Raw genomic sequence first — 27,402 nt, 5'->3', positions numbered from 1 at the left:
GGGGGCGTGGCTTGGGCTGCGGGGCCCGGGGCTGGGGGCCCACGGCGTGGGGACCTGGGTGACACTGTCGTCTCCCTCAGTCTCCCTCCTTCCAGAGGCAGCCATGCTCTTGTCTGGGGGCGACCCCCCGGCGCAGGAATGGTTCATGGTGCAGACAAAATCCAAGCCTCGGGTGCAGCGGCAGCGCCTGCAAGTGCAGCGCATCTTCAGGGTCAAGCTGAACGCCTTCCAGAGCCGCCCGGACACCCCCTACTTCTGGCTGCAGCTCGAGGGGCCCCGGGAGAACACGGGCAAAGCCAAGGTAAACAGCTTCATTCTCCCCACCCCCTCCCTCCCAGCCAGACCCCCCTCCCCCCACTGCTCCTGCCCCGGGGAGACCGTGGTCCCTAGCGGTCCCGACCCGACTTCGGCAGTTCCTCCCGCCTCTCCAGACCCGCAGTCCTGGCTTCGTCCCTCCCTCCCCACCCCCCTCCCCTCTGGCTCCCACTTTCTCTTCTGCCCCACCCCTCTCTTGCGTGTCATTTCTGCCCCTCGAGGGCGCCGCCTCGGTGTGAGTGTCGCTCCGCACCCCTCGCTGGCCAGGCCCCAGCATCCACAGCCTGGCTTTTCTGTGTGGCGAGCAACTTGGGACCCTGCACTTCTGCGCTCTCTTTGTTCTCCAACCAAAGCCTGGGGGGAGGCCTGGGTCCTTCTGCCCCCTTTAAGTCTCCTTCTATCCCAGGCTATCCCTTGCAGCCTCTGTGGGCTAGGGCTGGAGGGGTCCTGAGCCACACTTCTAGAGAGATGCTGGCATTCACGGGTCAGGCGTTGGGGACCACAGAGAGTGAGGGGGCCAGGTCAGGTAGGTGGGGGGTGGGAGGTCTTGGACCGTAGCCAGGGCTCTGGGCTCCCCACCACACTCTCTGGATATCTCTTGCAGGGCCTCAGGGTGGGGTGCAGCTGCTTTGGAGGGTGCCAGGCCTGTGGGATGGGTGGGAATCTGGGAGGAAGGCTGTGAACCTTTCCATGAAAGGGCCTGCTCTGTGAGCTGGGCGCTGGACAGGCCAGGTCAAAGTTCGCCTCCTCCAAGCTCCTCTCCCTGGGATTGTCAGGTACATGCACCCCCCCACACCAGTCACGGCCAAGGGTCTCCCTCTTCCCTTAGAGCCCCTTATCTTATCTCTTCCTGGGTAGGAAGGAATGCTATGTCTTCCCTTTGCCCGACCACCTTCTTGCCAACACACATACCTTCCGCCAGAGCTGAGTCTAAACCAGTATCCCAGTTGGTCAAGGCCATGGGTGGGGGAGGTCCAGAGCGTAGCCAGCAGCCTGGCAGGCGAGCTTGGGAAGTTCCTCCCTCGGCCCCTCTGTTGAGGTGCTGCGTCAGCAATTTCCCCAAGTCCAGCAGAGGTGCTGGGGGAGGGGAGAGGTGCCTGTGCAAGGAACAGATGTGCAGGCGCCAGCGAGAGGAAAACGGTCCAGAAGTTAGGAGACGGTGGGTTCACAAGAGAAGCCTTGTGGATTCTTTGGGTTCTTAATTTTTTTTTTTTGTTGCTAAAAAACACAGCAGCTCACCCTTTTAAGGGGCTAGCTCCTTGCTCAAATCCTGGATCAGCTTCTCCAGGCCTCTCTGCTGCAGCCCCACCAGTGGCTGCCACAAGGCTTTTTCTCTGAGCCAGGGCTCCTCACATGCCAGCTCCCACCCTAAGCCCTGCTAATGTAACCAGTGGCTCCTCCTGTCCCCGTCTCCATCTCCCCATTTCCCTTGCTGGGTAACTCCCACCCTTCCTGAACAGAATGAACAGAAAGTATAGATTGTTGGGGATTTGGAGCAGGGCAGGAAAGGTGGAGAGAATAGGGTTTTGTCCCAGGAGTTAGGAGGTCTGGGTTTGATGTCACCAAGTTACAGCGGGGATAAGAGGGGTGTGGTGGGCAGAGTTACAGCCTGGGGTTTGCAACCTTCTAATTAGTGCCCTGGATCAAAAAACTTCCCCTCTCTTGAGCCTATTTCCTCATTGGTAAGACAGAATATAACAATACCGACTTCAAGGAGGGGTGTGAGAGGCACCTGAGATACTTTTACAAAATGCACAGAGCTACGGAGTGTAGATGTCAGGTGTTATGAACTGGCTATGTAACTTTGAGACAGTCTCCCCTCTCCTTGTGGTTAAAGTGAGTGGCTTGAATTAAATACTCTGAGGTCCTGCAATCTGATAGGAACATTTCCAAAGGTAAGGCTGCCTGCCTAGTGGTTTCCACGTGGAGATGGTGTGGCCCACCCCAATCTTGGTTGTCGGGTGTCAGGACAAGGAATCACACGCTCTGATAATAATGGGCTATTATATATAGCCTGGTGGCAGAGAGGACGCTGTGAGGCGACAGGCTGCAGGATGGCGGAGGGTGAGGGTGCGGTAGCTGGTTTGGGTGTAAGAGGTGAAGGGGTCAGGACACATACAGGTTCATCTGGAGAAGGGCCTGGTGATTTCTGTATTATGTGCAGTTGGTTTTCCAGGAAAATCTCTGTGGAGCTCAACAATACCTTTAACTTGTCGAAGACATTGCTGTAAATCACAGTCCTGGGTAGCCAAACAGATGCTGGGGAGGCCTGGCCTCTCAGAGGTGGAATCAGCCTCTGGAGAGGAGGTTTTAATAATGGTCAGGGATGGCCAGTGCCGTGGCTCACTAGGCTAATCCTTCGCCAGTGGCACCGGCACCCTGGGTTCTAGTCCCGGTTGGGGCACTGGATTCTGTCCCGGTTGCCCCTCTTCCAGGCCAGCTCTCTGCTGTGGCCAGGGAGTGCAGTGGAGGATGGCCCAAGTACTTGGGCCCTGCACCCGCATGGGAGACCAGGAGGAAGCACCTGGCTCCTGCCTTCGGATCAGCGCAGCGCGCCGGCCATGGCGGCCATTTGGGGGGTGAACCAACAGAAGGAAGACCTTTCTCTCTGTCTCTCTCTCTCACTGTCTAACTCTGCCTGTCAAAAATAAATAAATAAATAATGGTCAGGGACAAGCCCCACTCAGCCCCTCTGCCCTCCTCCGCAGCTCTGCGAGGCTGGGCAGCAGGGAGGAGAGGGCATGTGCTTGTCTCTTCCTCTCTAGGGATGGGGAGAGAGGTGATGGGAGCCCACAGACGGTGGCTTCTGGAGAGGAGGGTCAGGAACTCTGGGACAGGGTGTGCCTTGGCTCTCAGGTGGAGGTTCACCTGCCCCTTTGCCACAGTAACTCAGAGCAGCACCACGGAAGTTGGCTGTGGTCAGGAAAGTGTTTCCTGCCTGTTAGAATTCTGTTACCTATGCAAGGCCATGCAGGAATCGGTCATGGTGGGAGTGCTTATGCCATGGGAAATGGGCAGATGCCACAAATCAGGACGGCCCCCAGCCAGGGACCAGTCAGCCCTCCTCGTGGTGCTGGGGACGCCTAACACTGCTTTTCCTTTTTAAAAAAAGATTTTACTTATTTATTTGAAAGACGGAGTGACAGACAGAGAAAGGCAGAGAGAGAAAGCTCCTCCATCTGTTGGTTCACTCCCCAAATGGCTGCAACAGCTGGGGCTGGACCAGTCCAAAGCCAGGAGCCAGGAGCTTCTTCTGGTGTAGAGGCCCAAGCATTTGGGCCATCTCCCACTGCTTTCCCACAGCAGAGGCTGAATTAGAAGAGGAGCAGCCGGGACTTGAACCGGCTCCCATATGGGATGCCAGCACCGCAGGTGGTGGCTTTATCCACTTTGCCACAGCTTCGGCTCCGACTTATCTCCCCTACAATGCTGCTCCTTCTTGCTTCCCAGTTTAGTTTTGTTTCACTTGTCTGTTCAGTCAGCATTCGGTACTTGCCTCATTGTGCCATGCACACACTGGTCACATGTAAGCGAGGAAGTATGCTGTGATTTCTTTTTTGCTTTTTGTTTTCACTGAGGTTAAAGAACTTCCTGTTTTTCAGTTTGTTTGGTTTTCTTTGTGCCTATTACTAACACTTACATCTCCCAGGAGTTTCTCAGTAGAATTTTTCTTTCTTTCATTTTTAAAAAAATTATTTATTTTAAAAATTTATCTGAAAGTTAGGGTTATAGAGAGAGAGAGAAAGAGAAGGAGGGATAGAGAGATCTACCATCCTGGTGCACTCCCCAAATGGCCACAATGGCCAGGGCTAAACCAGGCTGAAGCCAGGAACCAGGAGCTTCTTTTGGATCTCCCATGTGGGTGCAGGGGTCCAAGCACTTGGGTTATCCTGTGCTGCTTTCCCAGGTGCATCAGCTGGGAGCTGGATCAGAAGTGGAACAGCTGGGACTTGAATCAATGCCCATTTAGGATCCTGGTATTGCAGGTGGAGGCTTCATCCATTATGTCACAACGGCACCCTCAGTACAATTTTCTAGAAGCTCAGTCTACCAGTTCAAGAGATTCTTTTTTTTTTTTTTTTTAAAGATTTATTTATTTATTTGAAAGGCAGACTTACAAAGAGGCAGAGGCAGAGAGAGAGGTTTTCCATCTGTTGCTCACTCCCCAAATGGCTGCAACTCCTGGAGCTGGGCCAATCCAAAGCCAGGAGCCTGGAGCTTCTTGGTCTCCCATGTGGGTGCAGGGGCCCAAGGACTTGGTCCATTTTCTGCTGCTTTCCCAAGCCACAGCAGAAAGCTGGACTGGAAATGGAGTGGCCGGGACTAGAACTGGCACTCACATGGGATGCTGGTACTATAGACCACAGCTTTACCTACTATGCCACAGGGCTGGCCCCTCAAGATATTCTTTCTGTTTCAGTTTTTTTCCCTGCCGTGGAGACATCTTTCCTTCTGTCTGGTCAGTTGCTTTCCAGGCCAGCAACCTGTCGTCCTGAGACTTCAGTTTGCTGGCACCCTTGGCATCACACTGCCTTTTCCTTTGTTAAATACCTTGTTTCCTGGACCACATGGCTTTTTCTTTCTCAGGTTGGTAGAATATATCCATCAGTGGTGTCATCAAGCTAAAAACGGTGCAGTAGCAAAGGGTGCACAGACACCTGCTTTCAGCGTGCTGTCTGGATTGTACCCTCCTGTCCCGCGATGACAGTTGTCATCCTAAAACTGCCTGGTGTGGCGCCAGTGGCCAGTAAGGATTTGTTCACTGGATGAGAGAATTCTGAGCTTTCACTTCAGTGTCAGCCTGGAGATTGTTTTTGCTTCTGTTCTATGCTCAATCTTCTTTCTAAGTTTTCTTCCTTGATGTGCTGGAAAATTTTTCTCCATCAGTGCCCTGGTTTGAGTGTCCCCTCTAAAACTCATTGCCTTTGTAATAGTGATCAGAAGTGATTAAGTCAAGAGGGCTTTGCCCTCCTAAGTACACTGAGGCTGTTATTGGAGAATGAGGTTCCAGTAGAGATCACGGGAATGGGTTGGCTACAAGTGTGGGCCCCTCGTGCCAGCTCTCTGGTCTCACGTGCCCTCGTGCCCTCCCAAGCCTTGCTCTCATGCTCTTGGACTTCCCAGACAAATACATCTCTCATCAATGTAGAGGACAAGTCTGAGGTGTGCTGTTATGCTGCAGAAAACAGACTAAGACAAATGTTTCCCGAGAAAGATTTTGTAGGCGAGAAATGGCTGTGTGTGAGAAGGTCACTTGATTGATCGATAGTGTAGCTGTTGAATTATGGATGGGAGATTATTTTCAGAAGTGGGAGGACATGGACAGCTTGCTCTGCGGGAGCTTGAAGCCTGAAGCTATACCCTGGCCCGTGGTAGAGATCCTGCTTCTGTCTGGAGGTTTGCAGTGTCCCCGAGTGTTCTGAGCTCTCCCCGTGCAGCTCCTGTGTGCGGCTCTGTGTGCATCCACTGTTGGTCACCTCTGATGGACGCAGCCGGCCCTTCTGTCGGGCCGTTCATGGTCTGCAGGGAATCTGGGGACTGTTTTGTGGGTGATTTTTTCTTTTTTTGACAGGTGGAGTGGACAGTGAGAGAGAGAGAGAGACAGAGAGAAAGGTCTTCCTTTGCCGTTGGTTCATCCTCCAATGGCCGCCGCGGTCGGCGCGCTGCGGCTGGCGCACCGTGCTGATCCGAAAGCAGGAGCCAGGTGCTTCTCCTGGTCTCCCATGGGGTGCAGGGCCCAAGCACTTGGGCCATCCTCCACTTCACTTCCAGGCCATAGCAGAGAGCTGGCCTGGAAGAGGGGCAACTGGGACAGAATCCGGCGCCCCCACCGGGACTAGAACCTGGTGTGCTGGCACCACAAGGCGGAGGATTAGCCTAGTGAGCCGCGGCGCCGGCCTGTGGGTGATTTTCTCCCCTGTGCTTTCTCTGTCTTCTCTTTTTTTTCTTAAGATTTATTTATTTATTTGAAAATCAGAGTTACACAGAGAGAAGGAGAGGCAGAGAGAGATGACCACAATGGCCAGAGCTGAGCTGATCTGAAGCCAGGAGCCAGGAGCTTCTTCCAGGTCTCCCACGTGGGTGCAGGGGTCTGAGGACTTGGGCCATCTTCTACTGCTTTCCCAGGCCACAGCAGAGAGCTGGATCAGAAGTGGAGCAGCCAGGATCCGAACCAGCGCCCATATGGGATGCAGCTGCTTTACCCACGATGTCACAGCACCAGCCCTGCATTTTCTCTTTCTTGAACTCCTATTCAAACACTGAGTGTTTCCTATTTGTTTTCTTCTATTTTGCTTTTACGTTTAATTTTTCTTTTCTTTTTAATGAGTGACTAATTCATTTGAAAGGCGGTGGCAGGGGGTGGAGTAAGTGAGAGAGAGATAGAGAGAGAGAGGTATCTTCCATCTGTTGGTTCATTCCCTAAATGCCTGTAACAGCCAGGGCTTGTCTAGGCTGAATCTTGGAGCCAGGAACTCCATCCCCATTTCCCTTGTGGGTGGCAGCGGCCCAAATACTTGGGCCATCATCTGTTGTTTTCCCGAGCACATTAGCAGGAAGCTAGATTGGAAGGAATGCAGCCAGGACTCAGACATGGGATGCCAGCGTCACGGGCAGTGGCTTAACCCGCTGGGACACAATGCTGGCAACTTTGCTCTGCTTGTTGAAGGCTTCCTGAACGTTGTCTTCCAGCCTTTTTCTCAGATCTTTCAAGAAATATTTATGCCATCATATTTTTAATGGCTAGAAGTCATTTACATTCTCTCCTCTGAAAAAAAGCAACACTGTATTATCTCTCTCTCTCTGTCTCTCTCTCTCTCTTTTCCCCAAAGATTTATTTATTTGAGAAGCAGAGGTCAAGGCAGAGGCAGAGCTACAGATGAAAGAGGAGAGGTCTTTTATCTGTTGTTTCACTCCCCAGATGGCCACAATGGCTAGAGCTGGGTTGATCTGAAGCCAGGAGCCTGGAGCTTCTTCCGAGGCTCTCACTTGGGTGCAGGGGCCCAAGGAATTGGGCCATTTTCTGCTGTTTTCCTAGGCACATTAGCAGGGAGCTGGATCGGAAGTGGAGCAGTCGACACTGATATGGGATGGCGGCACTGCAGGCGGTGGCTCTACCGGCCCCACCCTATTCTCTGAGTGTGTGCCATGTGCTGTTATCTAGCTGAGGAGAGTGATGATAGTCAACATTTTGGCATTTCCTTCCCCCTACCTACTTTCTCCTCTTTCCATTAACTTTTTTCCCAGTGTGTTATGGCCGCTGTGTTTCGCAGGCGCAGTTTTTCTCATATTTCTGGTAACCCTTGTATAAATACGGGTGAGGGACAAACAGCTGATTGGGGCTGGTGCTATGGGGGAGCGTGGTGTTAACAGAGATTTGAGAACACTGTCTGCTAGGGACATATGTTTTTTTTTTTTTTTCATTAAAATTTTTTTTATTTTTTTAAATTTTATTTAAGTCATGCAACTTTCATGTATTTCATATATACAGATTTAGGAACATGGTGACCTCCCCCCTACCAATGCTTCAACCCATCCTCCTCCCTCTCACATTCCCCACTCTTAATTTTTACAAAGATCTATTTCCAGTTTACTTAATGATAATATAGTTAACCCTACACTAAGTAAAAGACTTCAACAAATAGTATGAAGAAAAAATAAATGAGAAAAAAAACCCGCTATTTCGCAACAGAAGAGAAAAGGGCTGTAGACAACCATCGAATCTCACAGTGTCTGTTTCACTCCAATGCATTACATTTCAGCTGCTCTATTAGTTACCTTATTTCAGGGAAAACATCTGATATCTGTCTTTTTAGGACTGGCTTAATTTCACTTAGTATAATGGTTTCCAGTTGCAACCATTTTGTTGTAAAAGACAGGATTTCATTTTTTTTTTTTTACAGCTGAATAGTACTCCATAGTGTGCCTATACCCTAATTTCTTTATCCAGTCAACAGTTGATGGACATCTGGATTGATTCCATATCTTTGCTATTGTGAATTGTGCTACAATGAACATAGTGGTACAGCTAACTCTTTTGTATGTTGATTTCTTTTGGTTTGGATAAATTCCCGGGAGTGGGATGGCTAGATCATATGGTAGATCTATATTCAGATTTCTGAGGCTTCCTAAAAAGTTTTTGTTGATTTATTTGAAATGCAGAGTTACAGGGGCCGGTGCTGTGGTGTAGTAGGTTAAAGCCCTAACATGCAGTGCCGGCATCCCATGTGGGCACTGGTTCGAGTCCCGGCTGCTCCACTTCTGATCCAGCTCTCTGCTATGGCCTGGGAAAGCAGTAGAAGATGGCCCAAGTCCTTGGGTTCCTGCACCCACGTGGGAGACCTGGAAGAAGCTCCTGGCTTCAGCTCAGCTCTGGTTGTTGCAGTCATTTGGGGAATGAACCAATGGAATGGAAGATCTCTCTCTCTCCGCCTCTCCTTCTCTGTGTAACTCTTTCAAATAAATAGAATAATTCTTAAAAAAAAAAAAAAAAAGAAATGCAGAGTTACAGAGAGAGAGGGAGGGAGAGACGGAGACCTTCCATCTACTGGTTCACTCCCCAAATGGCTGCAATGGCTGGGGCTGAGCCAGGCTAAAGCCAGGAGCCAGGAGCCTCCTCTGGGTTTCCCCAATGGGCGCAGGGACCCAAACACTTGGACTGTTTTCTGCCACTTTCCTAGTCCATCAGCAGAGAGCTGGATAGGAGGCGGAGCAGCCACTGCCCATATGGGATGCCGGCACCGCAGGCGGCGGCTTGACCCTCTACGTCACAACCCTGACCCCAGGAAATATGTTTTTACAAACATGTTTTCTGTGCTTTCTTCTAATCCTCTGTATCCTTTACCTATTTCAATGTTCCTCCTCCTCTACTTTTTCTTCTCTTGGAGGAAAAAGATCTGTGTGGGTTGTAGGCGGTTGAGTTGTTCTAGTATTTTCTGGGCTACTGCTTGCTGTAGAATCCTGTCGTTTCCTGGCCGGCGCCGTGGCTCAATAGGCTAATCCTCCACCTTGCGGCGCCGGCACACCGGGTTCTAGTCCCGGTTGGGGCGCCGGATTCTGTCCCGGTTGCCCCTCTTCCAGGCCAGCTCTCTGCTATGGCCCGGGAGTGCAGTGGAGGATGGCCCAGGTGCTTGGGCCCTGCACCCCATGGGAGACCAGGAAAAGCACCTGGCTCCTGGCTCCTGCCAGGATCAGCGCGGTGCGCCGGCTGCAGCGGCGGCCATTGGAGGGTGAACCAACGGCAAAGGAAGACCTTTCTCTCTCTGTCTCTCTCTCTCACTGTCCACTCTGCCTGTCAAAAAAAAAAAAAAAAAAAAAAAAAAAAAAAAAGAATCCTGTCGTTTCCTTCCCTTTCCTTGGTCTGCAGTACAGATAGCATCATGGTTAAGACCCCCGACTTAGCCGTGGAGTCAGCCTGAGTGTCCCAGCCGATCTTGTGGGACCTTGGGTACGTGGCCTCCTTATGCACCCAAAATGAGCCTCATAGTGATTTCCTTACAGGGTTGGGAGAGGAACAAGTGAGATATAATGTGTGTAAAGTGCCTGACACATAGTAAATTCTCAATAAATGTTAGTTCAGATTTTATTATTTTGAACATAATGTAAGTTTCTGGGTACTTTTTAATTAAAAAAGTTGAACAGATGGTATAACAATAAACATGCAAAAAGAGAAAGAAACCCCCAATGGTTGTCTTCTCAGCACACCTCTTCATTTTCACACCCTGTTTCCATGTCCTTGGAATGTGGGGTACGCATTTGTTCAGGTCTGTGAGAGTGGGACCTGCTGAGGTTCACCTGGGAGGGGTCGGCTTGGGATCTCAGTAGGTGTTGAGCTGGTTTTGGACTGATTGCAAGGGGGCTAGACGTGGCTTCCCCTTGCAGGAAGGGATTGCAAGTCCACGGCCTGGGCCAGGTAGAGGAGATGAGTGTAGGCCCAAGCAGGGAAGGGTGGCCTGGGCCTGAGCAGAGGTGCTGGCTGTTGGGCACCCAATATGAAGTGTTCGATCTGCAACTGTCTGGGGAAAGTGAGCAGAGGGCTACCTGTCCCAGACACATGTGGAAGAACCGGAGGACGAGTGCTGTCCTCATGGTTGATTAAGCTCATGCCCCCTTGGGGCTTACGGGGCCATGCTCAGTCCTAGGGAGGAGGCACCCAACCTCTCCCACCCCTGCTGCTGTTGAAGGCTGAGAGCGTGAGCCCTGTGAACGCTGGAGCCCTGCCTTTGGCCCAGGCACTGTGTGCATGCGGTGGGGAGGGGCGGCTGTTTCCCTGCACACTGGCCGAGTGCCTTATCTCCTCCTGTGTCTCCTCTGGGCAACAGAGTTGCCATGGTCACAGGTACAGGTCGTGCTAGAGACCTTCTGGAGGGGCGATTACCCAGAATCCCCTAGGCTTACCCTGTCGTCCCTGAGCAGTCAGCGGGGAGAGGTGGGAAGGGCTCTGGTTGCGGAGTCAGGCAGACCTGGGTGGCGATCCTGACCCAGTCATCCTTAGCTGTGTGCCCTTGGGCAAGCTCCGCTGCACTCCTGAGCTGGTGGCACGGGGGTAGGTGTGCCGTCCCAGGTGTTCGCTGTGGATGGGCCCACGGAGGCATCACAGTAGTAATGAGGCAGAAACCACTCTTGGCCCCAAGGTGAGGAAGCACAGGTAGAAGCTGGAGCCTGCGTGTGTTGGGGGGTGGGGGTAGGACAGGGTAGAAATAACTTGCCCCAGGTTGCAGATGGTCTTGGCCCATGGAGGGGGCTCACAGTGCGATCCCTTTTCCCTGAGCTCTTAATTCTGAAGGGCTGGACCTCAGGAGTGTCTAGTTTAGCCCTGAGATGACACATTTCCCACCTAATCTACCGAGATCAAGTTGGAACTGGAACCGAGTCTCTTGACTGTGAGCCCACTCTGTCACGGTTCCCTGGGGAGCAGGATGTGCAAGGGAGCATGTCGCTCCCCCTCTTCGTGGAGGAGCAACACAGGACCCTGCGCTGTTCTTTCGTCTGCTCGGCCCTCCCCGGGTTTGCTGCTGGTTCTTCCCGGGTTGGCTACTATCCCTTCCACCTCCGTGGAAGGGCAGTTCCCCCTGGCCACATTCCCCACTTCCGCAGGGGAGCGGCACACCGCCGGCCGGCTCTCTGGGGGGCTGCACGGGTGTTCCTTCAGCTAGATGTTCCCCATAGATGTTCCTGGTGCATGCCGTCTCTCTCCTCCTTTATAGTCCTCCTCCGCCAATCCCAACTCGGCTGAGTACGCTGCTCTCCAATCAGGAGCAAGTCCTACAGTTAATTGGTTGAACTGGAGGCAGCTGTGCGGAAGCTGTTTACTTCTCTCCCAGCGCCATATTGTGGGAGAGCAGATGCATAGAATAAGTCCTAATTCGAGTAACTTAGTCCAGTCCGGATTGCTCCCCACAGGAGCAGGAGCAGGGAGAGAGCCACTGGCCCTGGGGAGTCATTTGGCTCATGGTGGGCAGGGGGAGGGCACATGGCTGGAGAGGGCTGGCCGGCTGGGAAGAAGGGACAGAACCCGGGGCAGCCCCCTAATGGCTCTTGTTGCTTGCCCCATCTTGCCAGGAGTATCTGAAGGGCCTGTGCAGCCCCGAGCTGTGGAAAGAGGTCCGCTACCCACCGATCCTGCACTGTGCCTTCCTCGGGGCCCGGGGCCTCTTCCTGGACTGCCTCTGCTGGAGCACCCTGGCCTACCTGGTGCCTGGCCCCCCTGGCTCCTTGATGGTAGGCGGGCTGACCGAGTCCTTCATCATGACCCAGAACTGGCTGGAGGAGCTGGTGGCGCGGCTGCGCTGGGGCCCTGCCTCTCTGCTGACCCCCCGAGGTGTCTGGGAGGCCGAGGTGACCCGGGCCTTTGGGGCCCTGGTCTGGATCCGTGGGGACCAGCATGCAGGGGACCTGCTGCAGTTGCCCCCCGCAGTCCAGGAACTGCTACTGAGCCTGGTGCGTGATGCCGCTGGCAAGGAGGACATCATCGAGTGGCTTGGCCACTTTGGCATCTCCAATCCCCACTCCGACCCAGAGGTCCTGATCTGCCCTCCCCAGCAGCAGAAGGAGGGCTCAGCCCTGGTATCCGTGGCTGAGAGTCCTGGGTCCTTCCTGGAGATGGGGGCCCTTCGGAATGGGGGCTCCGAAAATTCCAAGAGATTATCCAGTCTGGGAGCCACCAGGTCCCTGACCTCAGCTCAGAGCACACAGCAGGAGACGGCAAACCAGCTGGTACGGTAAGTTCTGCAGGATGTGTCTGGCTCTCCTCACCCTGCCCTTGCTCTCCCACCCCAAGTAAAGAGCAGTTGTCCTGGCCCAAGTGGGCCCCCCGACCTTTACAACAAACTTGGGCTTCTTCCAGGGTCGGCTCCAGCAAACAAAGTGGTACGGACGGAGCTCGCGAGGAGGAGCCAGCACAAGCCACCAGCAGCCCAGTCTCCGCCATCAGCACACCAGCCTTGCTGCAGCCCAGGCAGGCCCACAGGCTGGACGATAAACTCCCCTTGCAGCCTCCTGTGTCAGCCCTGAGTGTGTGCCCGCCGTGGAGGGCCTGGGCCCCAGGGCCCGCCTTGTGGCCGGGGGCTATTGCTACAACTTTCTGGAGGATCAATGAGCTGCATTCTCTGCACCTGGCCTGGCTCCTGTCCCAGGCGTGCTTCACTTTCCCCTTCTGGCAGGGGAGGCCGCTGGGCGCCATTCAGTTGAAGTTGCCAGGGCCGGCTCCTTTGCCCTTAAACCTGGAGTGGAAGCAGAAGGAGCTGGTTCCTCTGCCCAGTGCAGAGAGCCCAGCTTGTAGACTGGATGAGGGGCTGGGGACAGAGACGGTCCTACAGAACTGCCCGAAGCCAGAGACCCCCCAGAAGATCATGAGTGTATTGCTGGTCCCAGGGGCCTCGAATGTAAAGGACGAGGTGAGGCTGGGTCTTCCGCAGATAGGGCCGCCTTTGCCCTCTGCACCCTGCCTCCCAGTTGGGGGTCAGCCGGGGGATCAGGGCAATAATACGCAGTCGGATTGTAAGGGGCTGGGAGAGGGGTCCTCTCCAGTGCCACCCGCAGGGCAAGAGGTGCCCACGGCTCAAGGCGGGCAGACCGCTCAATCAGTACCTGAAGTTCAAACAGTGCCTGAAACTCACCAAGTGCCCCTGGTTGCAGCAGTCCCCAAAGCTGAAAACCCACCCACCCCTCAGGAGCTGCCAGCCACCACCCAGGTGCCTACAGCCCAAGGGAGGCCGGCGGTGCCCACAGAGCCCGCAACACCGAAAGTGCCTTTGGCTCCAGCAGAGCCAGCGGCTCAAGTGATGCCCACGACTCCACATGCAGCTGGGCAGCCAGCGGCAGCGGCAACAGCTCAAGTGGCGGCTGCAAATCCCAAAACTCGCGCAGCTCAGAAGGCACCTGCAGCAAAGACACCACCTGCTGGCTCCAAAACACCCAAAGCTCCGTCGGGGGCTGGCAGGAAAACAGAGTCTACCACTCCCAAAGCACCTACAACCCCCAAAGCACCTGCTGCTTCCAAAGCTCCCAAAGCTCCCAAAACACCTGCAACTCAGAAGGCGCCCACGGAGGCAAAGCCTGCCTTGGATGTGGCCAAACTTCTGAGGGAGGTCCAGCCTTCGTCAAGGGGTAGTACCGCCTCACCAAAGAGCCAGGGGGAGGCTGGCAGGCAGGGTCGCCAGCCCGGTGGCACTTTGGCCGCCAGCAGTAAGCACCCATTTCAGATGGAGGGGCTCCTGGGGGCTTGGGAGGGGACCCCGAGGCAGCTGCCTCGCAACCAGCAGGCCAAGAACACTGTGACCAGCTTCCAGCGGTACCACGAGGCCCTGAATACGCCCTTCGAGCTGAACCTGTCGGGGGAACCCGGGAACCAGAGCTTGAGGAGAGTGGTCATTGACGGCAGCAGCGTGGCCATGGTGTGAGTAGCCGCGGGTGTCGGGGAGAGAGTGTGACATCCCTCCCTGGCCTCCACGTGGGTGACATGGGGTTCAAGTTCGGGGAAGAAGAGGGGAGGGAGGTAGTACACGTTGGCTTCTGTGCACCAGGCAGTGTGCACAGACCCCACATGGCAGCCCTGCAAAGCTGGTTTGTTTTCTGCTTTCCCTCGTTTGTGGAGCAGAAATAGGCTCAGAGGTGAGGAGTCTTACCCAGGGTCCCCGAGGCTTGCCCAAGGGTCCCAGAGTGGGCAGCCTTGGGTTCAGATCTGCTGAAGCCCGTGTTCCCTCCAGGCTGGCTCTTGAACGTTTTGCGCAAACTTCAAGGCCAAATGCATATCTCCTGTGGGAAGCTTCCCCTGAGCGGCCAGCCCTTGGAGATCTCCTTCGCAGACAGTTGTTGCTGTGGAGGCATTAGCAGATATACACACGAGAGGGGCCGGTGTTAGGGTGCAGTGGGTTAAGCTGCTGCTGTGACACCAGCATCCAATTTCAGAGCTCCAGTTCAAGTCCTGTCTGTGCCACTTCCCATCCAGCTCCCTGCTAAGGTGCCTAGGAGGGCAGCAGAGGATGGCCCAAGTACTTGGGCCCCTGCCTCCCATGTGGGAGACCTGAATGGAGTTCTAGGCTCTTGGCTATGGCCCAGAGCATGCCCAGTACTTGCAGTCATTTGGGGTTGTGAACCAGAGGATGAAAGTTTTCTTCCTTTGTCTCTTCCTTTCCCTGTTACTCTGCCTTTTAAATAAATAAGTAAATCGATCTCTTTTTTAAGTTTTATTTATTTATTTGAAAGGCAGAGTCATAAGGAGGCAGAGGCAGAGGCAGAGGCAGAGACGTCTTCCAACCCCTGGTTCACTCCCCAGATGGCCAAAATGGCCAGAACTGCGCTGATCTGGAGCCAGGAGCCAGGAGCTTCCTCCAGGTCTCCCACGCGGGTGCAAGGGCCCAAGGACTTGGGCCATCTGCTGCTTTCCCAGGCCTTAGCAGAGAGCTGGGTTGGAAGAGGAGCAGCCAGGACTCATAGCTTTACCCGCTATGCCACAGTACCGGTCACAGTAAATAAATCTTTAGAAACCAAAGAAATATATGCAACACTGCTTCATTTGCCACATGTAGGGCGTTTGTGCTGAGTGCACTTCAGGTACACAGTAGGTGGTCAGGGAAGTCTTGTTTGCATTAAGCTTTAAATGTACAGGCTTTGAGTGTAAAGGCTGACTTCCTCTTCTCTCTCTCTTTTTAAATATTTATTTATTTGTTTGAAAGAGTGACAGAGAGAGAGGGAGAGACAAATTCATACACGCACGCACGCACGCACGCACCCTGTGTCTGGTACTGGCTTACCCCCAGGAGGCGCTCCTGGGATGTTTGAGGCTGAAGTAGGGAGAGGGAAGTTGTTGGGGTGTGTGTGTCTGTGTCCCGTCCCCGCCTCTCCCCCACCCCTTCACCCCCCTACCCCTGCATTGCCTGTTTGCTGCCCCAGGCCTGACTCTGGGGGAGGCCTCCATCCCCTGAGCTCTTCCCACCCTCCCCAGGCACGGCCTGCAGCACTTCTTCTCCTGCCGAGGCATTGCCATGGCGGTGCAGTATTTCTGGAACCGGGGCCACCGAGAGGTCACGGTGTTCATACCCACCTGGCAGCTGAAGAAGAACAGGAGGGTGAGAGGTGAGGTGTCTGCTGCCCTGCCAGCCCTCCGCCCTGCTCCCCTACCTCCACTTTTCTCCTCCCTGCTCTTCTGCCCCCACCCCACCTTGGCCTTTTCCACTCCGCCCTTCTCCTGACCGTGTCTGTCTTCTGCCTTTCTCCCCCAGAGAGCCACTTTCTGAACAAGCTACACTCACTCAAGATGCTTTCAATCACCCCGTCTCAGCTTGAGAACGGCAAGAAGATCACCACCTACGATTACAGGTGTGCCAGTCCCCACGCCTTGTTTGTGGCAGGCCAGGCTTGCAGGGAAATGGAGGCAGACCCGTCAGGGGCATGGGGATGGCCATGGCTGTCTGAGGGCAGAGGGCAGGACATTGGGAGCAGAGGGCTCAAGGTCGGCTCTGACCAAGCCCAGGGGTTGCTCCTGATCTTGTCACATGGGTGCTCCACGTCCCTGAGTTAACAGGCTTTCTTCCCCCAGCAGCCCAGGGGACTTGCAGCCTTTGAGTGAGCACCAGAGGTACCCCAGATTTGGGGTTCCTATTTGGGTTGAAGTTCATGTCTCAAGGCACTCTTCTGATCTCTTCCTCTCCCTAACCCTGGCACTGGGAGGAGGTGTGTGTGTGTGGCTGTAGGTACATGGGGCCCTGGCAGGGCTCTGGATGGTGGAGCTAGATTGGTTTGGTCTACCTAAGGCCCAAGTACAGGACCCGTGCACCCAGGGAGCGAGAGCCGTGTGCCTGCCCGTGCTGGGGCGGGCTGGAGGGGTCTGCTGTTGTCACTCGTCCTGGGCACACAGAAGTCTTTGCTTCATTTAGGGACTGCCCTTGCCAGGGAGGGAGAAATTCTGTTTCTCTCCACTTTTCCCAAGACCTGGCACCCACTGAGGTTTTAGACCTGGGAAAGGCAGGGTAGGGCAGTGCAGCTCAGGCGTCCCTCCTCTGAGAGCCACATGCTTGGGTGAGGTCTTTGGGGTCACTGAAGTTGTAACACTTTCCCTTGTTTGAAGGCAGAATGACACAGACCATTTGGTTCACTCCCCAATGCCCGAAACAGCTGGGATTGTGCTGGGACCACAGGAACCCTGAGGGTCTCCTGAGTGGGTGGCAGGGACCCAGGCGGTTGCACCATCCTTGCTGCCTCCCAGGGTCTGCATTAGCAGGAAGCTGGAGTCAGAAGCTGAGTGTCCTGGGAGCAGCCAGTACCCTTCTCCAGGGCACTAACAGGAGTTTTTGGTGGCTCTAAATTTAATGCCTCTAAGTTCTGGCCCCAGGTTTGAGGGAAGACAATTTTTCTGCAGAAGGCCCCCCTGCTGGGTACTTGGGGAACGGCATGCTTAGGGTAGCTGGAATGGAAATCTTCAGCGAATGCTGAGCAGTAGGGAACTTCTGCTTTCTTTCCTGGTCACAGCTTCTTTAGAGGTGATTGTTGGCAGTGGGTTTGTTGATTCAGATATGTGTTCTCAGGTGTGTCAGCATAGTGCGTATGTGTGTCTTGGCACGCATATGGATACTGTGCATTGGGGAAGTGTAACACTGGAGTATCTGTGCATATGCTGTGTGGCAGCCACTGACCTAGACATTTCATGGCATGTAATCTTCACAGCAGTATGGGATAGGTATTTTACAGATGTGAAAACAGAAGCAGTAAATATACATGTGTGAATGTGGACGAGTTATACGGGTTTCTGTCCTGCGCATGTATATATGTATGCCTATGTGTATAATAGTGGCATGTGTTTGTATATGTGGTTGGAGTGTATGCATCCAAGTTCACCTCCCCAGCTCGCTGCGCAGGGGCACGGCTGTGAAGGGCAATGTTTTCGTCTGATGCACCTTAATGTGAAGATGCAAATTCACTTTCTCCGAGGCCTCGGGAAGTGAGGGACTGGTTACCAGGTCTTTTGTGCTACCTGCCATTCCCTGCAGGTTCATGGTGAAGCTGGCGGAAGAGACAGATGGCATCATTGTGACCAACGAGCAGATCCACGTCCTGATGAATAGTTCCAAGAAACTGATGGTCAAAGATCGGTGAGATGGCTGCCTGGGCGCTTGAGCTCTTCTCTCATCTTAGGTGTCGGGAAGCCTGATGGGGAGGGAGGATGTTGGGGCAGGGCGAGGGGCCGGCCGGGAGATGGGGACACCAAGCAGCCACAGGGCACTGGCGAATCAAGAGCTCCTCTGTGACCTTGCCCCTTCTCTCCCGGATCCAGGCTGCTCCCTTTCACCTTTGCTGGGAATCTCTTCATGGTGCCCGATGACCCTCTGGGCCGTGATGGCCCCACCTTGGATGAGTTTCTGAAGAAGCCCAACAGGTAACAGAGCAGGCCCCCCGAGACTGGCCAGAAACTTCTCCCTGGTGCTAGCCGACATCTGTCCAATGCTCATCGGTGAGCAGAGTGATCTGACTTCTTTCACGTTTTTATCCTTCTGCCAGGTGTTGGTGCGTCCACTTGCAGTATGGTTAACGTTTCTACACATGCTTCAGCACCTTATGTTGCCTTCCTCACCTGGCATTTGCACTCAGCAGTTTATTTATTCTTGTTGATACACGCTGTGCTCATTCATGGAGCTCACGTGTGGTATTCATAGCATGAGCGTACACCCACCCAGCAAGTTGAGGCCCATTTGGCTACTTCCATTTAGGCTAATGGTACCAGCGCTGCCGTGAATGGCCTTTATTGTGATGTCTAGAGTATAAACCAAATAGGACTTTTTTTTTTTAGATTTATTTATTTATTTGAAAAGCAGAGTTACAGAGAGGCAGAGGCAAAGAGAGAGAGAGGTCTTCCATCCACTGGTTCACTCCGCAGATGGCCACAATGGCCGGAGCTGCACCAATCCGAAGCCAGGAGCCAGGAGCTTCCTCTGGATCTCCCATGTGGGTGCAGGGGCCCAAGGATGTAGGCCATCTTCTACTGCTTTCCCAGGCCACAGCAGAGAGCTGGTCAGAAGTGGAGCAGCAGGATTCAAACCGGAGCCCATATGGGATGTTGGCACTGCAGGTGGTGGCTGTACCTGCTATGCCACAGTGCTGGCCCCCCAAGTAGGACTTTTTGCATGTTTATAATCTCCTTTGAGCTACAGCTCGAGCCAGAAGGGAGTGACCACTGTCTCATTTTATAGATGGGGAATCTGAGACTTGAGTGGCCTTCCCAAGGTCACTTTGCTGGTGACAGCAAAACTGGTTTGCAGTAACTCAAATCCTCTGGTCTCCACCCGCTGTGAGGCCTCTTGTTGCCCACTTTCCAGTTCCTCAGAGCCAGAAGAGAGCCTTGGTCAGGACCTTGGGAGCAGGCCACTGCTTCCCTGGCCAGGCCCCCAGGTCTCATTCTACCAGTGATGTCACCCAAGTCTGCTGTATCCTCCCAGGTCCCCTGTAGGCTCTCCTGCTTGCTGTGGTCACCGCTGGGCTGCACATGCTGGGGTCAGGTTGAAGCCTTCTGTCATTTCTTCTCCAACTGGTGGCCTTAAAAGTGATTGCAGCGTGACTTCGTTGATGCATTTTGGCTTGAGGAGCCTTCAGAGCCCAGGCAGGTCTCTGAGGCTGTGGTTCGGGTGCACGCAGGAGGAAGAAGTCTGTGTGGGCAGGGGCCTGGCTGAGCCTGGCACCCAGCCCAGCCTCAGGGACACTCTGAGGAGTAGGGTGGGTGATGACCTCTGGGGTGGGGCTGCCCCCGTCCCTCTGTTTTGGTATAGGTTGGATGCCGATATTGGCAACTTTCTGAAGGTGTGGAAGACTCTTCCTCCCAGCTCAGCCAGTATCCATAAATCGAGTGGTGACCTTGACCCTGAGCCTGCAGAGAGTGCACAGAAAGTGGGAGGAGTCAGAGAGAAGGAGAAGGAGAAGAAAGAGGAGAAGAAGGAGGAGGAGAAGAAGAAGGAGGAGAAGAAAGAAGTGGAGAAGAAGGAGGAGAAGAAAGAAGTGGAGAAGAAGGAGGTGGAGGAGCAGGTGAAGAAGGAGGGGCAGGGGATGCAGAAGCCCGCTGAGGAGGATGACCTTGGCTCTTCCCTGGCCTCAGTGTTCGGAGTCGAGTGCCCTTCCCTTTCGGAGGAAATCCTCCGGTGCCTCAGCCTCCACGACCCCCCCGATGGGGCCCTGGACATCGACCTCCTGCCAGGGGTGGCTTCTCCCCACCTGGGCATCCCCTGGGACGGGAAAGCTCCTTGCCAGCAGGTGCTTGCCCACCTGGCACAGCTGACAGTCCCCAGCAACTTCACCGCTCTCTCCTTCTTCGTGGGGTTCATGGACTCGCACCGCGAAGACATCCCTGACTACGAGGTCCTCATGGGCCCCCTGCACAGCCTCCTCAAGCAGAAGCCAGACTGGCAGTGGGACCGGGAGCACGAGAAGGCCTTCCTGGCTCTCAAGCGAGCCCTGGTGTCCGCGCTGTGCCTCACGGCCCCCGATTCCCAGCTGCCCTTCCACCTGGAGGTGACCGTGAGCCAGGTGGCCCTGACGGCCATCCTCCACCAGGAGCACTCTGGGAGGAAGCACCCTGTCGCCTATACCTCCAAGCCCCTCCTCCCCGACGAGGACAGTGAGGGCCCCCAGTCTGGGGGAGACAGCCCCTATGCCGTGGCCTGGGCCCTCAAGCATTTTTCCCGCTGGATCGGAGATACTCCCGTGGTCCTGGACCTTTCCTACGCCTCCCGTCCCACAGTGGACCCCGAGGCGCGGGAGGGCCGCAGGGTGTCCAAAGCCTGGTTGATCCGATGGTCCCTCTTGGTACAGGACAAAGGCAAGCGGGACCTGGAGCTGACCCTTCTCCAGGGCCTGCGCGGGGAGAACCGCCTGCTGACACCTGCGTCCTCCATGCCCCGTTTCTTCCAGGCCCTGCCTCCCTTTTCCGACCTGTCCACTTTTGTCTGCATCCACATGGCCGGCTATTGCTTCTACCGCGATGATGAGTGGTGTGCTGGCTTTGGTCTCTACGTTTTGTCCCCCAACAGCCCCCCTGTCTCGCTGTCCTTCTCCTGTTCCCCGTACACGCCTACCTACGCGCACCTGGCGGCTGTGGCCTGTGGCCTGGAGCGCTTTGGCCACTCCCCGTTCCCGGTGGTCTTCCTCACCCACTGCCACTGGATCTTCAACCTCCTCTGGGAGCTGCTGCCCCTCTGGAAGGTTCGGGGCTTCCTCTCCTCTGATGGGGCTCCACTACCTCACCCGAGCCTCCTCTCCTACATCATAGACCTCACCTCTGGCCTCCCCTCCCTTCCCTTTATCTACCGTACCTCCTACCGGGGCTCTCTGTTTGCCGTGACTGTGGACAACCTGGCCAAGCAGGGCGCCCAGGGCGGTGGGGAGTGCTGGAATTTGCCAAAGGACGTGCCAGCCCCTGTGGTGACTCCCCATGGCCCGGGCTCGAGGCCCAACCTGCTGGCTTTGCAGCTGGCTGACAGCACCCTGGCTGAGATCATTGCCAAGCTGCAGGCTGGGCAGAAGCTCTCCGGCTGCTCACCTTTCAGTCCCGCCTTTAACTTTCTCAGCCTCGACGAGGAGACTGGCATGCTCCTGTTCAAGGGAGAAAAGAAGCCCAGGGTCTGGGTGGTCCCCCGGCAGCTCCGGAGGGACCTGATTTTCTCGGTGCATGACGTCCCCATGGGGGGCCACCAGCGGCCCGAGGAGACCTACAAGAAGCTGCGGCTGCTGGGCTGGTGGCCCGGGATGCAGGAGCACGTGAGGGACTACTGCAGGAGCTGCTTGTTCTGCATCCCCCGACACCTCGTAGGCAGTGAGCTGAAGGTTATCGAGTCCCCCTGGCCCCTCAGGTCCACTGCCCCCTGGTCCAACCTGCAGATCGAGGTGGTGGGCCCCATCACTGTAAGTGAGGAGGGCCACAAACACGTGCTCATCGTGGCCGACCCCAACACCAGGTGGGTGGAGGCGTTCCCGCTGAAGCCCTACACCCACATGGCTGTGGCCCAGGTGCTGCTTCAGCACGTGTTTGCCAGGTGGGGCGTGCCCGTGCGGCTGGAGGCAGCCCAGGGCCCCCAGTTTGCCCGGCACGTCCTGGTGAGCTGCGGGCTGGCCCTGGGTGCCCAGGTCACCACTCTGAGCAGGGACCTCCAGTTCCCCGGCCTGGCCAGCTCGGAGGCCTATTGGGAATTCAAGAGGGCCCTCAAGGAGTTCATCTTCCTGCATGGCCGGAAGTGGGCGGCCTCCCTGCCCTTGCTGCACCTGGCCTTCAGGGCCTCCTCGGCTGACGCCTCGCCCTTCCAGGTCCTGACCGGGGGGGAGATGAGGCTGAGTGAGCCCCTGTGGTGGCAGATGAGCAGTGCCAACCTTGAAGGGCTCAAGATGGACGTCTTCCTACTGCAGCTGACCGGGGAGCTGCTGGAGCTGCACTGGAGGGGGGCGGACAAGGCCAGCTCCAAGTCCGAGAACAGGCGTTTCCAGCGGGAGAGCCAGGAGAAGGAGTGGAACGTGGGAGACCAGGTCCTCCTGCTGTCCCTCCCCAGGAACGGCAGCAGTGCCAAGTGGGTGGGTCCCTTCTATATCGGGGACCGGCTGAGCCTGTCTCTCTACAGGGTGTGGGGCTTTCCGACCCCAGAGAAGCTGGGCTGCATCTATCCCAGCAGCCTGATGAAGGCCTTTGCCAAGAGTGGCACACCCTTGTCTTTCAAGGTCTTGGAGCAGTGAGCTGGAGCAGTGGGGAGGCCTCCTGCCCAGGGGTCCTGGGTTTCTGCTGCTAGGCCTCCCCCTGCCCCTAGAAGTGCTCTCAGCCCTTTCGGGACCCTTGATTGTGCCTTTTGTTGAGAAGTTGCTATGTCAAGCTTTGCTGAATTGCCTTGAACTGGGGACCAGTGTCCCCGTGGAGACAACCCGTTTGGGGTATCTGGGAGAATTTGCACAAGGCTCTCAGATGTGAGCCTTGGGCAGTTTTACACTGGGGAGTGGAAAGTCCCCTTTGCAAGGTAGGCCAGGCTCCACATCTTTTCCCTTTCACACGTGTGCAGGCGTGCAGTTGCACACATGTGTGCGTGCATATTCAGCCCCGACCCCCGAGTCTTAACACCTGGCTGTCTTAACCATGACACAGTGTAGCTCTGGCAGGGAGAACCAGAACCACTGTCCTCTTCCAGTTAGAAACCTCTAGTGTGGGTTCCTGCCCCCAACCCATGCTGTCCTGGCTTTGTCGTCAGGGTTGTCACTGACACACACCCGTGAGGACTGCGGTGAGGTGCCTGCCTCATGGCCAGCTTTCCTAGGTTGGGCTCAGCCTGGCCTGCTATCCAGGAAGGCCTGGCAGTCCTTCTGGGCCTCAAGGACAAGGGCTCAGGGAGGGAGGCTGGGAGACCACCCACGTGTGAACACGGGAAAGGCAGGGCTGCAGGGGAGTTGGTCTACCTCATTTGACTCCAGGCAATGGAGACAACTCCTGACCCCTGCTCTGAGGGTGTTGACCCCACAGGAATCAAGGATCTTGATGCCCATGGTGGCATCTCTACCTAGAGAGCTGCTTTTACCAGACCAAGGGGCCCTGGCCTCTGTTTGATGGGGTGGGGGTGGGGGCCGGTATCTGAAATGAGCAGTCCGGCACATGGCAAGGCTCTACCTCCCAGCAATCCCAACCCCATCCCAAAGCCCATAGCCCTCTACTCCTTCCACCTCCATTATATCCTGTACCCCCAGACCCTATATAGTGTATGATTGCTTCTCTTGCATCACTACCTCCCCCCAATCCCTCTAGACCTGCCTTCTGTGTAGAGCAAAACCTCCCTCAGAGCCATACTCAGCAAAGATCACTCGTGCCTCTGAATTGCTGCCACAGAACGAGTAGGCAGCAGATGCAGGCCAGTGCCTGGTCTCTGTGGTTTCATTTCTCTGGAAGGTGAGTCAGTTTCCTGGCCCAGCTGGGGTTTCCAGGACACTTGGCATTGCGAAGTGTTGGAGTCGAGGAGAACTTCCTGTGGAGCCTAACTGGAGTCTTTCACAGCACACGAGAGAGGCCTAGGGACTTACCTGAAGTCACATGGCTTGTTCATGGCTTGAGCTTCCTGGTCCCAGTTCACCACGAAAAGGGTTCTGGCAGCAAGTTAAGGCAAGGGAACCCTTCTAAGTCCTATGCCCACCTTCCTTCCAACTCCCATTCTCTAAATCTTGTAGGCAAACTCTGTGGCTGTTGTCCTGAAACCATTCCCAGCTGTGAGCCCTGTGCAGGGGAGAGTGGTTGGGTGGCAGCTGAGAGTGCAGGTGAGCTGTGGCATTCTGAGCAGACAGCGCAGTCCTTCCTCCTACCCCGCTCTGCCCTCTGTAGTGCGTCCACCTCACTGTCCCATCCCGGTGCTGTGTGCAGTCCCCTGTTACCACGTTTATAATCTTATACCCTTCCTTTAATGATTTTTTTTTCATTTGATTTGTCAATAAACGGATCAAATTGGGCCAGTGTCCGGTTCTTTTCTTTCTAGCTTCAGGCAATTATGGAAGTGAGGAAAAGGAGGGCGGCCCGGTACTGCTGCTATGCTTTCGTTTGTTTTCCCCCTGAGCGTCTTATGATGGCCAATTTATGTGTCAACTTGGTCAAAACTATTCTAGATGTGTTCCCCCCCCCCATTTCATTTAATGAGCACAAATTTCATAAGTACAACTTTAGGAATATAGTGATTCTTTCCACCATACCTGCCCTCCCAACCCCACTCCCACCCCACCTCCTCCCTCTCCTATTCCCAGTCCCATTCTCCATTAAAAAAAAAAAGTGCTATATGTTTTTAAGATTGATATTTTAAGGTTTGGATAGTACCTTTTTTTTTTTTTTAAAGATTTACTTATTTATTTGAAAGGCAGTTACAGAAAGAAGGAAAGACAGAAAGATCTTCCATCCACTGGTTCACTCCACAAATGGCTACAATGGCCAGGGCTGGGCCATCCAGGAGCCAGGAGCCTCTTCTGGGTCCCCCGAATGAGAGCAGGGGCCCAAGCAGCTTGGACTATCCTCTGCTGCTTTCCCAGGTGCATTAGCTGGGAGCTGGTTTGGAAGTGGAGCAGCCAGGACTCGAACAGGCACCCACATGGGATGCCGGCACTGCACATGGTGGCTTAACACACTGTGCTGCTGTGCCACGTTGCCGGCTCTATGGATCTGCTCCAACTCTTACTGTGCAGATGAGGACACCAGATGCAGAAGATGATACCCAGAAGGTTCCACGGCTGGCTCATGGCAGAGCTGGGAGGGGAGCCCCGGTCTGGGCTTGCAAACTGGTGAGCTTTCTAGTTCATGTCTTTAAAGTGGGTGCAGTGGGAATGCGGATGGATGGTGTTAATTCTGAACCACTGACACCTTTGGAAACAAGGCAGACGGACCTAGGTTTGGATACTGACTCTGTATTTGCCACCCTATGGTCTATTTGCTGAGGTCTCAGTTTCCTTGTCTGTAAAATACAAAGTATCAATTCCTAAACCATGGGACAGTGCAAGGATCACATGAACTAATCCGTGTGAACAGGCTGGTGGGTTGCCGAGAATGGGATAAGTACTCATTGCATGCTAGCTGACATAACTCTTCTTCCTGCCCCAGGAGCTCCTGCTATTCTCCCCACTCAGGCTCAGAGAATCTCTTAACCCTGGCCAAGCTTCCCAACGTGGGGCTTCGGCTGCCTTCCTCACCTGCTCAGACTTCTGTAAAGCATGTGGGGGTGTGGAGTGGCAGGAGAGCACTGTGCTTCCTCATGGGTGCACCATCATTCACTCAGTGTTGACAGTGCTCCTGCCCTATGCTGTCGCTCCCCCTCTTCATGGAGGAACGACACTAAACCCTGCCTAGGCTTCATATCCGAGTCACGGCACCATTATGTTGCTCCCCGTCTTCGTGGAGGAACGACACAGGACCCTGCGCTGTTCTTTCATCTGCTCGGCCCTCCCCGGGTTTGCTGCTGGTTCTTCCCGGGTTGGCTGCCGTCCCTTCCACCTCCGTGGAAGGGCAGTTCCCCCTGGCCACTTTCCCCACTTCCGCAGGGGAGCGGCACACTGCCGGCCGGCTCTCTCGGGGGCTGCCCAGGTGTTCCCTCAGATAGATGTTCCCCTTAGATGTTCCTGGTGCATGTTGTCTCTCTCCTCCTTTATAGTCCTCTTCCACCAATCCCAACTCTGCTACCCACACGCCGAGTATGCTGCTCTCCTCCAATCAGGAGCAGGATCAGCTCCTGGAGGTCATCACTCAAGTTGGCAAGAGGCAGCTGCGTAGAAGCTGTTTTCTCCTCTCCCAGCACCATATTGTGGGAGAGCAGATGCATAGAATAAGTCTTAATTCCAGTAACTTAGTCTAGTCCGAGTTGCTCCCCACAGATCCCCCTTTCTTTTTATTTTTTGGCGTTGATACGTGCCTGTCTTCGGTGCCCCGCGGCACACACTCTGCTCTGCTTGCTAGAGTTGCCCACAGGTGCTTACAAGCCCTACCAATCAGGCAAACCGAGTCCGGGCCCTCTCTTCACCATGTTGTGAGGAGGTTTTTAGGTGCTGATGCGTGCCTGTGTTTGGTGCCCTGCAGCGCATGCTCTGCTCTGCTAGAACTGCCTGCAGGTGCTTACAAGCCCTATCAATCAGGCAAACCGAATCCAAGCCCTCTCATTGACGTCTTGTGGGGAGACTTATTGGTGTTGATAACGTGCCTGTTTTCAGTGACCTGCAGCCGCCCACAGGTGCTTATCGTCTTACTAATCAGGCAGACCGAATCCAAGCTCTCATTGCCATGTTGTGGGGAGACTTATTGATGTTAATTCGTGCCTGTCTTCGGTGACCTGCGGCGCATAAGCTGCTAGCCGCCCGCAGGTGCTCACCACCTCCGTAATCAGGCAGACCGAATCCAAGCTCTCTCATTGCCATGTTGAGGGGAGGCCTTATTTTTCTCTATTTCTCTACCTCTGGGCATTCCTATTTCTCCTATTTTACTTCTATCTACCAGCATTCCTATTTCTCTCATTTTACTTCTAAAACTTCTGTTTCTCTTATCCCTGCGGCTTCCCGGCGCCCACCCCGAGGCTGCTTCTCGGTGGCTTACTGGCTCTGAGCCGCTTCAGCCCGCGCTTCTCTCATCTGCACGGCTTCCTGGCACCCGCCCTGCGGCGGGCTCCCGGCTCTGCGCGGCTCGGCTTCGCGCGCACACTCTGCGGTCTCCACGCCCTTCGCATCCGCACCATGGCCTCGCGCCAGCCCCGCGTTCCCTATCTATTCACGCCCCGTGCTCTCTCTGCACGCGGCGGCTTCCGCGAATCACACAGCGTAGCTTACGTCTCCGCCACCGGTATTCAATCTAAGTTCCCTGGGCTAACCTGGCGAATTCAGCCTAGCTTACGCGTCTCCGCCTTATGGTTTGGCTTCCCGTCTTTTGCTCCCTGGGCTGACTTAAAGAATTCCAAGCTGGCTTACGTTTCTGCCTCGGCCTGCCCCCGCAGCTTCAATTTCCCTAACATTTTTCTCTACCCGGTATGTTTCCCTAAGTTTTCTTCCAACAATATTCCTCCCTCATTTCTCCTGGCTTCTCCCCACAGTCCGCATCCGAGTCCAAGCCTCCTCCAGGTTTCACTTTCGCTTTCA

The 27,402-nt window shown here is 54.9% G+C and overlaps 1 protein-coding gene across 1 annotated transcript; it reads left to right on the top strand.

The window, feature by feature from the left end:
* Positions 1-103: 103 nt before the first annotated feature.
* NYNRIN (NYN domain and retroviral integrase containing) lies at positions 104-24,254 on the top strand. Its single transcript, XM_051822129.3, has 8 exons — positions 104-301; positions 11,875-12,533; positions 12,659-14,209; positions 15,758-15,888; positions 16,035-16,131; positions 17,799-17,900; positions 18,083-18,184; positions 19,569-24,254. The coding sequence occupies exons 1-8, from the start codon at positions 104-106 to the stop codon at positions 22,510-22,512; spliced, it is 5,784 nt and encodes a 1,927-aa protein (XP_051678089.3). The 3' UTR covers positions 22,513-24,254.
* Positions 24,255-27,402: the final 3,148 nt, after the last annotated feature.

The sequence above is a fragment of the Oryctolagus cuniculus genome, chromosome 12 (genome assembly GCF_051225735.1).
Source record: "Oryctolagus cuniculus isolate XC-2025 breed Fujian yellow rabbit chromosome 12, ASM5122573v1, whole genome shotgun sequence".
NCBI classification, from domain to species: Eukaryota; Metazoa; Chordata; class Mammalia; order Lagomorpha; family Leporidae; genus Oryctolagus; species Oryctolagus cuniculus.
The sequence above is the reverse complement of the archived record's forward strand: the minus strand, read 5'-3'. Positions and strand labels throughout refer to the sequence as shown.

Coding starts and splice junctions, on each gene's coding strand:
- NYNRIN (XM_051822129.3), top strand. CDS start 104: ATGCTCTTGTCTGGGGGCGACCCCCCGGCGCAGGAATGGTTCATGGTG. Junction 15,889..16,034: donor GAAGAACAGGAGGGTGAGAG/GTGAGGTGTCTG, acceptor TTTCTCCCCCAG/AGAGCCACTTTCTGAACAAG. Junction 18,185..19,568: donor TTTCTGAAGAAGCCCAACAG/GTAACAGAGCAG, acceptor GTTTTGGTATAG/GTTGGATGCCGATATTGGCA.